The sequence below is a fragment of the Mixophyes fleayi genome, chromosome 3 (genome assembly GCF_038048845.1).
Source record: "Mixophyes fleayi isolate aMixFle1 chromosome 3, aMixFle1.hap1, whole genome shotgun sequence".
Taxonomy (NCBI): Eukaryota; Metazoa; Chordata; class Amphibia; order Anura; family Limnodynastidae; genus Mixophyes; species Mixophyes fleayi.
In genome coordinates, this window is record NC_134404.1 from 320,542,560 (window position 1) to 320,559,471 (window position 16,912).

Here is a 16,912-nt window from a genome sequence, read left to right on the forward strand (position 1 = left end):
CACAAGTGAGAGGAATTTATGTAAAATATATCTTTATGTTTGGTGTGTACCGATGTCATCACTTATACTTGGAGTGAGGATGTCACTCCCGTACAATATAACACAGAGATAAGTGACATAGAGATAAGTGACATCAATTTTGTCATCGCGCTTTCAGAGTGTTCCACAATAGAAGGTATAAAGGTCATTGCACAAGAGGGTCACCTCAGACACACAACCTCCTTTGTATCACATTAAAACTTTTGTATAGATAATAATGTTTCCAATTACGGTAACATGAAAAGGGATATTGGAACATAAAAAGTATATAAGAAATCCCCTAGAAGTACCTGTTATATTGGTCACGGAACCTCTCCGTACAGTCTAATATTCCTATATTTTTTAGTCAATAGTACATTATTTACCATTAGATAATCATGTGTGAGCCTATTCCTTAAATGAAGGGAAAATATTTTACACAATCACATGCATACAGCCAGGCTCTGAACGCTACATCACCAGGCCTCATAGTAAAAGGTGGGTATAAGTCATAGAGAGCAGCAGCCACGGGACCCCGCTCATCTCCGGGCCCCCTAGTCGCTGTACCCCACAATGCAGTAGTTCTTCTACTGCATTCAGCTCAACTCCAATGTTAGTACCCAAAACTCAGCTACAATAGGAAAGTCCAGTGACCGTGCTAGAGAATGTATTCAACTTTTACACTAAAGAAATAAAAAAAATACAATGAAAAAAACAGTGGACAGTGGATTTTTCCCTCAGATATAAACCTTGCTCATAAAAAATACTTGTATTGTCTCTTTTTTCAATTTCGGTTGCATGAAAGCATATACGGCTCCCCCTACATTATGTGTAATGTCCACAACCTGTTTGCAGATGGAATAATATTTCCCTGGGGCCCAATTTATGGGAGAACTTATGTCTCAAGCGGCACTTTCAGAGTCACAGCAAGTACCTGGAAAATAATAATAATACCAATAGGGAGTGATTCTAGGTGAGGAAGAAGGATCATATATGGGCAACAAAAGAAGGGCAGATATCCAGGATTGCCCATTTAGATCCTTTTCTAATTTAAATGAGGCCACAAAGCTTCAATTTGCACATTTGTGCTGCTCCAGCTGCTGAAAATACGTATACCTAATAACATCCATTGCCCTCCCCGATCTGTCTATTGACCAGAGGAATTCTATGTGACGTGTGCCCGTGAAGATGCCACCTGGGCATGCAGCAGCAGACGCACAGCCCGTATATATGCGTGATGATTACACATACAAGCACATGAACCTATGTGTCGTACATTTATACCTGTCTTAGGTTACAGTCTAACATAAATCTTGACGACCTAAAACATTCATGAGATTTTTTTGTGGGGATGATGGGAGCACTTTAAGAAAAGCTATTTCTGGTTAATAAATTTGCTCCTTTGTACGCTTCAGGGCCCTGTTCTCTTGGCAAGTCAGAAACTGGCAAACGTTTTGGGCCTTTGTGTGCCCAGTAAATGCAGAAATGATGAGACGGAACACATTGGCGTTTTTGTCTGATCCAGCTCAAAGCAGTGTCTTTAGCAGAGCACAGTATTACAGTATATGTGACTGCTGAGGCGCTCATTGACGGAACACCTGCTGTCTTAATTCGCTTCCTATGAAGAAATTAGCTGATGTGCTCAATTACACATAAACGTGCGCGTGATATTTTAAAGTTATGCACATTACTTGGAAAATAAAAAATATTTATTTACATATTTAAAATTTATTAAATAATAATAATACTAATAATAATAATTATTATAATAATAATAAACATAGCTATTGCCAATAATTGTGGTGCCTTGCAATAGACTAATTAAATGTTAGCCATTGTTTTTTTAATCATAAATTAGGTTTATTTTACATTATGAAGTACAATTCAGTGGAAAATATAGGGTTTATTATCATTGTTATTTTTATTAGGAATAAGTGCAGGTAATTTTCAGACAGATCTGGGGGTAAATGTATCAAGCTGAGAGTTTTCTGGCTGGCTTGAAAAACCAATCAGATTCTAGCAATCATTTATTTAGTACATTCTGCAAAATGATAGCTAGAATCTGATTGGTTGCTATAGGCAACATCTCCACTTTTCAAACCCGCCAGAAAACGCTCAGCTTGATACATTTACCCCCTGATGTGATTTATAACTCAGCAACTTTTTAGAACAACAATGAGTGTGAGGAGGAAGTGAAGTGGTAGTGACATGGGCGGGAAGACTGCCTCAATGATGTGATTTACCACAATGAAACGATTCGAGACACCATGCGCCCCCCCCCCCCTACATTTGCCTCTTGACCTCCTCACACAAATCTCCAGGAGGGTAAATGTTTACAACAGTGCCGTAACTATACATTTTGGTGCCCTGGGCGAGACAGGGCACCGGCGCCCCCCATCTAAGGAGGGGGGGTGGGGGTGAAGGGGGGGGGGTAGGAGGACAGAAGGAGAGATTTTAACTTACCAGAGTTTGATGCTTCAGCCGTTAAGTTCCGCTGTGGAATGCACATGCGTTCCACTGACAGGAAGTTCGGCATTTGGAACGCAAATGCGTTCCATGGCTGAAGCATCAAACTCTGGTGCTTTGCGCACCACCCTCTTTACAGCACTGGTTTACAAGTACGTACTAACCCCATTGCAGAGACCCATTTTTTACTACTTTTTTGAGCTCCTCCCCCTTTTCACCCACAACTGATCAGCAACGCCATCTGCAGAACATACCTACCCGTGTCCCTCAGTGCCACACGTGTGATTACTGACCTAGAGTGTACTACACATGGCTGTAGCAGTAACCGGGTTAGGCTTTGGTTCATTAAACCACTAAAAGGACATGCTCCAAAGGCACTTTACTATATCTACTGTTATTGACAAGCTAGTCCAAAATATAGGAGCCAGCTCCAAATGTTAGAAGCCACTGTATGCTGGTTTTTACTCTTATTACCTCCAATTCTTTCTTATGTAACCACACAGTTAGTTGCCTGTTATTCCTAGAGATGTTACTGCCATATGGTATGTACTTGTAGCAGCTTGTCTTTCAAATATTTTTTTCTTTAAACTTTCCATTTGGTCTCTGTGCTTTTATTTACAGTAAATATTTCCAGCCTACAAGCATCACTGCTTCTCTGAGCGGATTACATTGTGACCTTCTAACATCTATGGTTTATTTAACTACCTTACAAAATGTTTTATTGAAACGCAAGTCAAATGTTACCCTGTTATGGTCCCTATTACCTAACCCCCCCCCCCCCCATCTGTAGATTAGATATAGTGGGCCTGATTAATCAAGACACAGAACACGAATGTAACGTGTTTTTTAAAAAACACACGTAATTCTGGCATACGCACGTCTGCGTGGATCTGAAAAAACATCTTGATGAATATGGGTCTAGGTACACTTCACATATACAGCACAAGCACAATACACTGCAGGATAGGTTCAGCACAAATGTAAAAATATTCATTTATTAGTTGACTTTTAAAATTGATTAAAAAAATCAACTTTTGTCAGATCCAGACATTTCTTTGTTCCAATATATATTTGAATGGTGAAAATCGAAAATGAAGAAAACACACAGTTTTCTTTGCAGCGTTACTTTATAATAATAATTGCATTTATGAACAATCGTTAATACTAGGTGGCTTATAAAACTTATATAACTAAACCCAATCAGTTCATTCTGTGGGGTAAATTTATCAAACTGCAGGTTTGAAAAAGTGGAGATGTTGCCTATAGCAACCAATCAGATTCTAGTTATCATTTATTTAGTACATTCTACAAAATGACAGCTAGAATCTGATTGGTTGCTATAGGCAACAACTTCACATTTTCAAACCCGCAGTTTAATACATTTCCCCCCTGGTGTCTTTTTCTCCAGGTATATCTAACCATAAAACCTCTACCGTGGAATGTATCTTCATGGAGATCCTCCTGCTGGACAAGAGAGGATTCTACATCATTGATATCTATATGATAAGAATGGAAGTCCCAACAATCTCCAAGTAACCTTTTATATATATTTATTCATATTTTATTTTTTAGTTTATGTATAGTATTTTTACTGATAAAGGATTTATTTATTTTTATCCCTGTATACATTAGGACGAAGAAAAATAGAGGTTTGTGTATATTATAAGAAGTCAACATTAATTATTATTATTGTTATAAATGTGAGCACCAGCCTATAAGACAACTGCTGTTTACTCCTCCTGGGGCGATCTAGGGCAGTGTTGTCTAACCTGTGACACTCCAGGGGGTAAATGTATCAAGCTGAGAGTTTTCCGGCAGGTTTGAAAAGTGGAGATGTTGACTATAGCAACCAATCAGATTCTAGCTGTCATTTTGTAGAATGTACTAAATAAATGATAGCTAGAATCTGATTGGTTTTTTTAAACCGCCAGAAAACTCTCAGCTTGATACATTTACCCCCAGGTGTTGTGAAACTACAAGTCCCAGCAAGCTTTGCCAATATATAGCAGCTTATTGCTGGAAGGGTATGCTGGGACTTGTAGTTTCACAACACCTGGAGTGTCACAGGTAAGCCAACACTGATCTAGGGCATAGATCAGTGTTGGCTAACCATCCTGATGATTTTGAGGTCTAGTTTAGAGACTTGTTGCTCATTCTCATCTTCTCAGTCTGTGATGTGATGTATAAGTGAGGGAAGTACAGTACGTGCTTTGGAGAACATGTGCCCAATAGGGGGAGGATGCACAGTTCTCTATTCAAAGTTTATGCTGGTCACTTGAACTCCCTATCACATTTGCTCCCACACGATAACTTTTCCTGCACGTTTACAGTTTAATAGCAAATCCTCAGAAACAAACAACAGATAAACTGTGGCTCTTTTTACAATATGCAGTGAACTGTGAATTTGAAAGGACCTTCTGTGTGTTCTTAATCCACTTAAGTAAAATCATTTACAAAAGTTATGAGATAGAAAAACACTGGATGAAAGAAGGGACCAATCGAGTTAGGAGTCTAGTCAGATCAAGTCTTGATGGTTGAATGCTTCAAAAATGTCAACAAGCTGCAGATGACGTCATCTTACCCTAGGCTTGTTATGTGTACTTAAAGTTCATCCAAGTTAAATATCATGCTTCAACATATCAGCTAAAAGCTTTCCTTCATTCCTAATTTATTGTTGAACAAACACACAAACGGCAGAAGAAAAAAGTAGCCTAGGTATGACATTAATACCTCCAGAGGAGAACGAGGGCCCGGATTTGTGCAAACCCCACAAAGGTCCAGGCCTAGGGGGTAGAGGCGTTCTGCTCCGTTTTGCACATTGTTATATATTTACTTTGTGAATTATTAGTTTAGTATTTATTCTAAACATTAAACCATTAACTTAGGGGTAAATAGTTTATATTTGATATATACAGGTGGGATACTATAAGACTTGATATACCACCACACTTGAAGAAATCCATTGATCTCTATGGCAGCACATTGTGTGCATACCAGCTAGCGCTTAACAAGAGCAGTTAAACCAGCTTTGTGCCAGTGGCCCATTCATTTCAGTGGGGTTAAGCTTAAAGCAGAAATCCCACTGAAAGGAATGTGCCATTAAAATGAATGACGTTCCACAGCTCTGTTAACTTTCTCCTCCACATCAGTAGAGATTAATTACCTCTCTATTGATGTGTGACCAGTGAGTCCGCAGGACTCCTGGTCATGTTCTTATGGGAGGAGCTGGGCAGATCGGTCTACACTAAATGCGGGCTGGGCACATTCATGTGTTTCATGTTATATTCAAGTGCAAAAGATACATTTTTGCTTTTTTGTTTGGGGGGGGCAATATTAAAATATTATTGATAGGGTGCATTTATGGCATTGCCTGGTTTGTGGCAGATACAGAATTTGTTTTCTCTATAGCTTGGTCATTCATCCTCGGGCGGTGGTACACTCCGGGCCACTCAGTTGGACTACTCCCCTGGGCTAAAAGACCAGTTTCTGGCGTTAAGTCTGGGAGAGGTACAAATTGCTACACTGAACTGATACAATACCGCCTCACCTACTTGTATTTAAGGATCTTTTTAAAACTTTATGAATATTAACTTGTGAATTCAAAATGTTTTTCGTTTTTTTTTGTAATTGCTATGATTGTTTTTTTTTAGTTTTCTTACAATAATACATGTGTTTCTATATCTGAGCATATTTCCTTTAAATACATATTTTCGAATCCATTGATTATTTTTAATTTGCACAAATTATTTTATTCCCTTACTTTCTAATAATTATTTAGAAGCACTTTTGGGTATATATGCCCCTGTTTTCTTTTGTGAGCAATATTTAGTATGTGAATATTCCCAAACTCCATCATCATCATCATTTATTTATATAGCGCCAACATATTCCGTAGCGCTTTACAATTGGGGACAAACATAGTAAACTAGTAAACAAACTGGGTAAAACAGACAAAGAGGTGAGAAGGCCATTTATACAACTACATGAAATTAGCTCCCTTCATTTAATCATAAAAGAGACTTCAAACAAATTACTTAGAACCGAGCAGGAAACTCCATTGTGCCAACTCGAAAACTGTAAATGATGTCTTTGGAGCAGGATGTGTTTCAGCAAACAAGGCGATGGTTATTCCCTTTGAAGTAATGATACTTGGATTGATGATAATGACATAATTGTGGCTGCTTACCACAGAAATCTTAATTTTAATCTGACTGTTGTTTAATGATGCATGAACATTTCAGATCCGTGGTGGGCAACAAGCAGCATGGGGTTACATTATAACCTCCTTATTATGGTCACCTGTGGCCCTCCTGGTCCACAAACATTAACCCGATGTCAGAGGAAGCAAAGCGGCTTCATGTTGCGCATTTGGCAAATCCATGGCTGGAAATTGATGTCTTCTCAACCCATGAGTAACCAATTACCTGATTAGACTATTTTAGGTATGTTTTGCTCGTGATCCAAAACATACCACCTCATCAGTGAAGCATGGTGGTGGTAGTGTCATGGCGTGGGCATGTATGGCTGCCAATGTAACTGGTTCCCTTGTATTCATTGATCATGTGACTGCTGACAAAAGCAGCAGGATGTATTCTGAAGTGTTTCGGGCAATATTATCTGCTCATATTCAGTCAAATGCTTCAGAACTCATTGGACGGCGCTTCACAGTGCAGATGGACAATGACCCGAAGCATACTGCAAGAGCAACCAAAGAGTTTTTTAAGGCTAACAAGTGGAATGTTATGCAATGGCCAAGTCAATCACCTGACCTGAATCCGATTGAACATGTATTTCACTTGATGAAGACAAAACTGAAGGGAAAATGCCCCAAAAACAAGCAGGAACTGAAGACATTTGCAGTAGAGGCCTGGCAGAGCATCACCAGGGATGAAACCCAGCGTCTGGTGATGTCTATGCCTTCCACACTGCAGGATGTAATTGAATGCAAAAGATTTGAAACAAAGTATTAAAAAGTGAAAGTTTGATGTAGGATTGTTTAGTTTGTCCCATTACTTTTGGTCCCTTAAAAAGTGGGAGGCACATATAGAAACCGTTGTAATTCCTACACTGTTTTGGATGTAAATTCCCTCAAATTAAAGCTGAAACTCTGCAGTTAAAGCACATCTTGTTAGTTTCAATTCAAATCCATTGTGGTGGTGTACAGAGCCGAAAAAATGAGAATTGTGTCGATGTCCCAATATTTATGGACTTGACTGTGTGTGTGTGTGTATATATATATATATATATATATATATATATATATATATATATATATATATATATATATATATATATATATATATATATATATATATCTTACAGATACATACACACACACACACATTTCAGTTGCCCCTTTAAACCATACAATCATTCTTCAGAATTATAATTGAAACTCTTGCTGCTTTGATAACTAATTATGGCTTAAGATTGATTGTAAGATCAGATTATTAACTAATAAAAACAAGGGTTGCTAAAAAGCAATCAACGTGTTAAGGTACTCATCTCAAACACATAGTGGAGGAGCGACTGCAAATATACATATAAATTAGGATCTTTTTACAAATAAGCTATACCACCATGTCTTACTGAACATTTATAAAAAAGTAAAGCAATTTAGTTAAAAGTAGATTATATTTTCCATTTGTTATTTTGCTCAGAATGTACCAGTGGTTGTTGATCTCTGGGTAAGGACCAAAAAACATTGGTTACCTAGGATGGGTATCTTTGCACACTTGGGCTAAATTCACAAAGGACAAATTGTTTTTATTTTAATGAAGTTACCTTGGGGGAAATGTAGTAAAGTGCAGTTTTGGAGAAACCCCAGATTTAATAAAGATCAAATTGTTGAAAAAATTTTGTTTTTGGAAAAGCTATACTAGACATCTATTGGACTCTGGAGCAGTGGAAACGCGTTCCCTGGAGTGAAAAATCACACTTCACCATCTGGCAGTCTGACGGAGGAATTTGGGTTTGGTGGATGCCAGGAGAACGCTTTCCACCAGAACTGTAAAGATTAGTGGAGGAGGAATAATGGTCTGAGGCTGTTTTTCATTGTTTGGTCTGGGCCCCTTAGTAGCAGTGAAGAGAAATCTTAATGCTACAGCATACAACACCATTCTAGAGAATTGTGTATTTCAACAGGGAGGAAGGACCTCTCATGTTTCAGCACCACAAAGTCCCCAAGCACAAAGCGAGGTCCATGGTTTCCTGAGTTTGGTGTACAAGAACTTGGCCGACCTGCACATAGCCGTAACCTAAACCCCATCGAACACCTTTGGAATGAAATGGAATGTCAGCTGCAATCCAGGCCTTATCGCTTCACATCAGTGCCCAACCTCACTAATGCTCTTATGGCTGAATGGATGCGATGCCTCGTTCCAAAATCTAGTGGAAAGTCTTCTCAGAAGAGTTGGGGTTGTTATAGCAGCCAAAAGGTGACCAAGTCCACATTAATGCCCATGGTTTTGGAATGAGTTGTTCAACGGCCACATATGTATGTGATGTTTGGGTGTCCGCATCCTTTTGGCCATGAAGTGTATAAATGTAGATTGTTCTGCGATAATATAAATGTTCAAAAATTTGACCATCCAGGGTCTCCTGCTACAGGCACTGTAAGGATAAGGTAGCACTGCTCTACGGATTATTGTATGGTTGAATACCAGTGGTAGCATCCAACTCTATATATAATTTTAAATATTTTACTCCTGGTGCTTCTAATTATGGAAAACCCCCTATTAGGAAAGCCTTGTACACATAATTCTGGATAATAGATTTCATATGCGAGTCACAAACATGGGCTAGATTGGCGAGTTAATAAATTGGATAATAAGACATATAGGTGGTATTTTGGAACGGTTTTCATATATAATTTGAAGAACGTCTGATACTTGACCATAAACCTTTATGAAATATTCATACAGGTGTGCAGTCCTATAGTAACTAAAAATAACTTTGCTTTGAATGGGTTTATTCATAACCTGTGTAAACCACAACATGTGCACAAAACACAAATATGAATTTGGGATTATAACCAAATGAAGCGTAGATTCGAACAACAGAATGATGTGTTGAAATTGGCACATGCCCGTTGTTAATCAAACATTAAAGAAGAAACGCTTAAAACCAGTTAAATAGGTAGGGTCAGACAGGGTTCAGTGCAGGTCTCTGCTGGCTCCATTAAGCCTTGTTATATTTTTAATATATTATTATTATTATTATTTTTGATATAAAGCATAATGGAGACCACCAAAAGTATTTTTAAAAACAATCAATAATAAAACATTTTTTTTTTTTTTAAAAAAAGCTTTAGTCAAATAATTTTAACATTTCATTTTTTACTTTAAAAAATTTTTCTACAAAAAATATTATCTATTTTTTTCTTTAATAAACGTGTTTAACGCAGCCTAAGACAATTTTTAGTTTCCAATTTGCTTACGTTTCTAACAATGCTTCTGTCAGTTAGTACAATTATTACAAATTGTTTTAAACCGTTTGGAATGGGTTTAAATTAATATTATTTAAATACTACATTACAAATAACAAAATGCTTTCAATAATGACTAATCAATAAAACGCCCTCAATTTCTAAAAGGCAGTATATATATATATATATATATATATATATATATATATATATATATATATATATATATATATATATATATATATTCTGCTATATAAATGCCTAGTGGCGTGTGTGGAAAAAAAAAACAAGCTGCAGCGCCACCTGCTGGGCAGAGTTATACACTGACCTATATATTTCTTGAAGGAGAAGTGACAGTTGGGTGTGGTTGGTGGTTGCCAGGGGTGACAGTGGGAGTTTTTTAACACCTTAAGTAGCTTGATGAAGGATGTGGCGATGAAGATGAAGGATGAGGTGATGGAGATGGAGAAAAATGATGAGGTGGTGACATGTGGACAAAACCACGTTAAAAAAGGGCGCTTGCGTCGGGAAGTAACGCTCTTCCCCTGAGGAGGCCTGGCCTAGCCCCAAATGCATGACAAGAACACCTTTTTAACACCTTAAGTAGCTTGATTTGACTAGAATGCATGAGTATCATGCACGGGTTAACTTATATATATATATATTTATCTATCTATCTATATATGTATGTATGTTAGATTGATAGTTTTCAAAGAACAGATATGTGTCATTTGTCATTCCAGGAGAGTTAGCCCTCAGCCATTTAGAATCATATCCCTTGGAGACACTTCTAAGCGGTAGATTTACTAAACTGCGGGTTTGAAAAAGTGGAGATGTTGCCTATAGCAACCAATCAGATTCTAGTTATTTATTTGTTTAGTACATTCTACAAAATGACAGCTAGAATCTGATTGGTTACTATAGGCGACATTTCCACTTTTTCAAACCAGCCGTTTAGTACATCTAGCTCTAAATGTCTGTAGGGAATGTTGAAAAGCTTTGATATATGACTAAAAGTGCAATATTGTTGATATATGACTAAAAATGTACCAAGTCTGTATTTGAGAATAAGATGCTAGATAAAGTGTTGGTAGATAAGCCACAGACGGAGGGCCAGCCAAACCAAGCAGCTCAAAGAAAAATATTAGTGTTTGGCTGCCTTAAAAACGATTCTATCACAGTCACGTTTAAAAGCTTTTACTTATGTTCCACATTTCTTTCCAGGAAAGATGGATGTGAGCGCTCCAGCTAATCATACGTTATTCATTAGCTTGCAAAAATGCAGTTATGAGTCAAATGAAAAAAATAAAGGGGTATGGTGATACTGGTATCACCAAATTAGGTAAAAACATAAAATAAAATAAAAACAATTTGACTATCACATAATTTTCATGTTTAATATTTTTTAAAAAAATACATTTTCAGATAAAATTCATATTTTTACCAAATCCTTCAGCTTTTCTAAAGAGCAAGTAAAGCCACTATTTGACATTGAGATATAGCAAAATCTGTGTATCTCTGAGCTAAATAATATACTTGAAACTGAACTGTATATACTTAACTCACATTTGCCTACTCTTCCGGAACATCTGGGAGACTCCCGAACTTTAGGTAGTTCTACCAACCCCCTGGGAGAGCACCACCCCCCCCCCAACCTGCTCACTTTCTAAAGACAGAAGAGACAGGGGCGAATTGCATCATTTTGGCCCCACCCCCAGTGGCGCCATTGAAACTACGCGCTGCAGAGGTGGAGCCAAATGACTCGAATCGCCGCATCACACACCCACCAGAGTTGCCACGTGACCTGCCCTACGGGAGGCAAATAAAATTGGCAAGTATCACATTAACTAAATATGTCCACCATGCTCTCTCCCACTGCAGCTGGTGCCATGATAAGAGGGAACTGCTTCTCTAACTAAACAAGCAGACAGCAAATCAGAGCTAGGCAGACAGGGCCTGATTAGCCCGTAGGCTGACTAGACTGCCGTCTAATATACAAGGCTTATGAGGGTTGTGCAAGATTTTTGGGGTTGAAAAATTGTGACAGGGGGAGGTATAAAATTGAAATAATTTTAAAATATAAGATAATAGTAAAAGTGAAAAGAAAACATTTTAAAGAAAAAAAAAAAGGAAACAAGTTTTTAATCTTGATGTATTCCCAATGGTAAAGGCTGAAGAAAATGAGCCATTCTCGAGCGGGTACTTGAGGATAAGCGCGTAGGAGATACCAGGACGGTGGTGAAAGTTAACAGCCCTCCCCCCCTCGATGCCTTCCCAGTATCGCTTCTTCATGCCTCTGTTCTGCTACACAGTTGTGATTTTACCGAAAACTCAATTAGTGATAAAGATTGCCGTGACCCATTTAAAAAGCCAAGTGGAGCGGAGTTACTAAAACACAGCAACATAAACATTGGTGGCAGGGGTGAGAGAAGAGTTGTCTTTTACCTTTAGCCTGTCGTGGAAGGCGAGGGGTGCTGGAGCTTATTAGCCTAGCGCAGGGATTTACCACTAGGCAACCGAGGCAATTGCCTAGGGCCCAGCGGTCCCCAGAGGGCCCTCCCAGGGCCGGTGGTGAGACCAACCTTTAAAAATGGGCCGCTACTTATGGGCCAGTGCTATGTGCTTGCCCCCCTGGGCTAAAGTCTGCCAGCCAGCCCCTGAATAGGGGTATATGTTATGCTAAAAACTATAGTTCTATGGATTTTTTCAGGGAGGGGGCCCCAAACCAATATCTTGCCTAGGGCCCCATGAGGTCTAAATCTGGCTCTGGCCTAGCGTGACCTGAAGCCTTAATCAGGCCCTGTAGGCAGACCTACCTCTCAGAAATGCACAGTGTGGATTGGTTGTTCATATACAAGGGCAGCACCAGTGATTTTACAGTGATCTTCCCCTGTGACGGGAGCTCCGCCCCTTTATGTAATCACCTTTAAGCGTCTACGCCTAGCATACTCCACCCAATTATTTTCATAATTAAAAGGACAGCAGTGTAACACTGATGATTATGGCCATTTGACTACATAAAAATAATGGGCTATGCTGCCTAGTAATCCTGCACCTAGGTACATTAGGTGTTCCTATGGGCAGTTTCAAAACCCACCATTCAGAAAGAGAAAATAAATGTGTCTCAGCAGTGGGCATCAGCTACCTAGTACATGCTGTCCTTACAAATGGTAAAGTTTTTACTACCCATTTAATGAATATCTCAGAACAACGTTCTGTTAGATGTATCCTAACTATGACAAATAAGAGTGATCCCATGTCGGTGAAATGTTCAATTCAAAAGTTATTAGAAATGGTTTTCCTGACAAGACGTCCACTAGTTGCACACCTTCCAAATGTCCTGTGTTCAGTTAGACAGTCCTGTGAGGTCTGCCCTGTGTCCAGCCCCTGGACATGTTTGTCCTGCGGGTGGGAAAGGTGAGAGGTGTGCACCTGCTATTGGTGTGGTGGGTGTTTGGCAGGAAGGGGCACGTGGCCAAGGAGCACCCCAAATGTTTAACAGCACTGGGGATGTCCCCGTTGATGTGGCGACACCCCCTTCATGACGCGGTTAAGCCCCCACTATCCTGATTCTGGGATTTCAAATGTTGAGGGATGTAGTTGACAACGTCTCAATTTTGATTTTAGTGAAAAAAATGTCAGCTCCCAGTCCCATTATTAAATACGGAAGGGAGAAATAATATTTTCTGTAAATAATAAATTGAGTCTATCTTTTTCTGGATTTTAAAGTCAAATAATACTGCAATAAAGCCTATATATTGGGTATCAATTCCTTTTATTAAACCTTTTTAATAGTCCACGCAGACACATTTTACATCTCACGCTACTTAACATGAACCTGCGAGAAAAAAAAAAAGTGGGTGTAGCAGTTTTGTATTTTTTCTCTATGTCGCAACCCCAATATTATGTAATTCCTAATAGACTATTGTAGTATAATTAACTCTGTTTATGTTAAATAAATTACAGATGAGCCATGGTGGACCTCCCTGTTTCCTATGTTTAGGAAACATTACAGTGTGCAATTTGTTTTTCGGAGCGATCTATGCTTTTAAAGTACTGGTAAGGAAGAACAAGCGTATCTGTCTACACTGCAGCCTCTTCCTGTACATGACTCCAAAGTGGTGGGAGGAAAGGGCACGGACATGAGACTCAAATCTGCTGCCCATTTACTCTGCAGATGAGTGAAACAAACTCAGGAAGTGCCAACGAGTTTTATAGACGCAAGGGAAGAGGTAGGGGGGTAAGAGATTGCCTTGATCTCTCCGGGGTCACTTGTGGGCCACTGTGTGCCAGGCATTTCATAAACCTGTATTTGGATTAGAATACTGGCACACACAGCTGGTGATGGCTGCAGGCGCTATTGAAACCACAACGCTCAGCAAAGATAAACAGCCTAAAGTGCCTGAGCAAGCAATGGAGAACAAGCACATACTGTGTTACACAGTCTGTACACCCCATTGCCGTTAGCCCTGATAACACCTGATGGCTCACGGTAACAGCTCAGGTGTGTAAACCTTTCATCCAATGCTGGCTGTAGCAACAGAAATAAAAGGAATTCCGGGTTCAAATGCATACTATAGAGTTCTACTATCTTTCTGCTCCTAAGATAAAGCTGTGTGTCAACTCACACATGGAAAGGAGGCATTGATCTGAGCTCTGATATATAATAATATCAATTATATTATATACAATGCTGTTTTCAATCTAATGGATATGATTGTGAAACCACAAGTGGGGCAGCACGGTGGCTAAGTGGTTAGCACTTCTGCTTCACAGCGCTGGGATCATGAGTTCAATTCCAAACAATGGCCTTATCTGTTAGGAGTTTGTATGTTCTCCCCGTGCTTGCGTGGGTTTCCTCCGGGTGCTCCGGTTTCCTCCCACTCTCCAAAAACATACTAGTAGGTTTATTGGCTGCTATTAAATTAACCGTAGTCTTTCTCGGTCTGTGTGTATGTATGTTAGGGAATTTAGACTGTAAGCTCCAATGGGGCAGGGACTGATGTGAGTGAGTTCTCTGCACAGCGCTGCGGAATTAATGGTGCTATATAAATAAATGATGATGACGATGATGAAGTCACAATGGTAATTTTAAAGCATCTTCAATAACCCCCCTACGTCAAATACACCACATAACTACATTCAAAGCATGTCAGCCCTCTTCTTTTAAACTAAGATGTTATAATTACACTTACCTTCCATCCCTCGGACACACAATGGCCTCATGGGAGCCCCAAAGTAGGTCTCAGACCCCCCCTCCCCCCTCATTCCTACACCCCTCCCATCTCCTTTTTCCCTCCTACTCCCAACTAATAAATACAAATATCATCAAACACCTATATCTTTCATTGAGGTTTTTGAGTAACTATTTGTTTATACAACTTTCCAGCCTCCTTGTACTATATGCTCACTCTACATGACATGGGTCCATTTTGCTATGTGAATTATACAATGTCTAAAATTTTAACGCATATCGGTATATTTACTAAAGTGCGGGTTTGAAAAAGTGGAGATGTTGCCTATAACAACCAATCAGATTCTAGCTGTCATTTTGTAGAATGTACTAAATAAATGACACTTTAGTAAATATATCCCTTAATGTCCTTACTGGGTCATTGTATATTGTAAACTGTATCTGGTAAATAAAGTTATTTAAAAAAATAATAATAAAAAAAGCATTTTCAACCCAAGAGGCATAGAAATAAAAAGCGGTAATATTACTTGTAATTACACAACTTACATCTTCAGTTACATATCAGACAATGGACCTCTACGCGCACGGATAATGATGCTCACACACTTTATTTCTGTGACTGCCCAGGATCCTGCTTAGTGACCTTTCCCATCACCCAAATTCATCAGTAGACAAGGGTCTGCCACTTATTTATCACAAAGACTACTCAACAAGCATGATACTCTCACCTTCTGTTTCGCTGTTTGTTACGGAACTTTTACGCATGATATGTCCCAAATGTTCTCCCTAATTGTGCAGCGCTGTGGAACATGTTGGTGCAATATAAATACAGAATACAGTGCCTACACAGAGCCATATTTAGAATAAACACATGCTGGTTACCTGTATATGACACCATGCTGATGAAGAAACATGAGAGCGGAGGTCACTTCCGCAGCGTAAAACCGTGACCGCGGCTCATCAAATTTACGCGAGCGCTGGATCTGGAACATCAAGTCCCCTCCATTTACGTACTCCATGACGAAAAACAGACGGTCCTATAGGGATGGAAAGAAGCAAAACAATATTAAGTTAAACTTAATTAGCTTAACTTGTTTAAAACATTTTAGAAGATGGAATTTGCCAACTTATATAGTGAGACCATAAAAACCTCCTAAGGGTAAAATAAATGGGCTTTTCTATGGCTTTTAGCCACATACTTAGATAATGTCTATTATATTAACCTGGCTTTGAACCTGTCACAAACATAGCTTGCTATGCTGCAGAACATGTATTGTGGTGAAGTGACAAATGTCAGTGTGGGTAAGTCATGGGCTGTGCAGTCACGCTTTATCTGTACCGACACCCAGAAAGAGCTATTTATGGTAACGTTGTTGTTTTCAATTAGGAAAGCTTAATAGACATCTAAATTAGTTGTTTTTTTTAAGAGCATAACACCTTAACAATACTTTACTCATATAACAAATATCTGATTATTTATGATATTCTCAAGCAACTACTACATCTTACCCAGTCACTTGTCATGGGGAGGGTGACAAGATCACATTTTGGAACTCTACTTTAATACATATATTCAAACAAAACATGTGTTACTTTAATACTGAAGGGAATTGAAGACAGTTAATTGTGCAATTAAAAATAAAGTTATCTTTTTTTTGCAAATAATGTGTAAATAATGTGCATGTTTTATTGTTGCAACTGTTGTCCCCAAAGATACTAGAGGAGGCAATATTTGGACAGCTTGTCTACCAATATGCGTGACCAATTTGGACAGTGTTCTCTGCAATTGGTAGTCTAGCCAGGATCTG

The 16,912-nt window shown here is 38.8% G+C and overlaps 1 protein-coding gene across 1 annotated transcript in view; it reads right to left on the reverse strand.

Annotated features, from left to right (window-relative positions):
- Nucleotides 1-16,912, reverse strand: part of PRKCE (protein kinase C epsilon) — a 278,286-nt gene that overhangs the window by 33,873 nt on the left and 227,501 nt on the right. Inside the window, exon 11 of the mRNA XM_075204126.1 lies at nucleotides 15,987-16,141. Within this exon, the coding sequence (XP_075060227.1) occupies nucleotides 15,987-16,141 (155 nt within the window). The remainder of the gene's footprint in view (nucleotides 1-15,986; nucleotides 16,142-16,912) is intronic.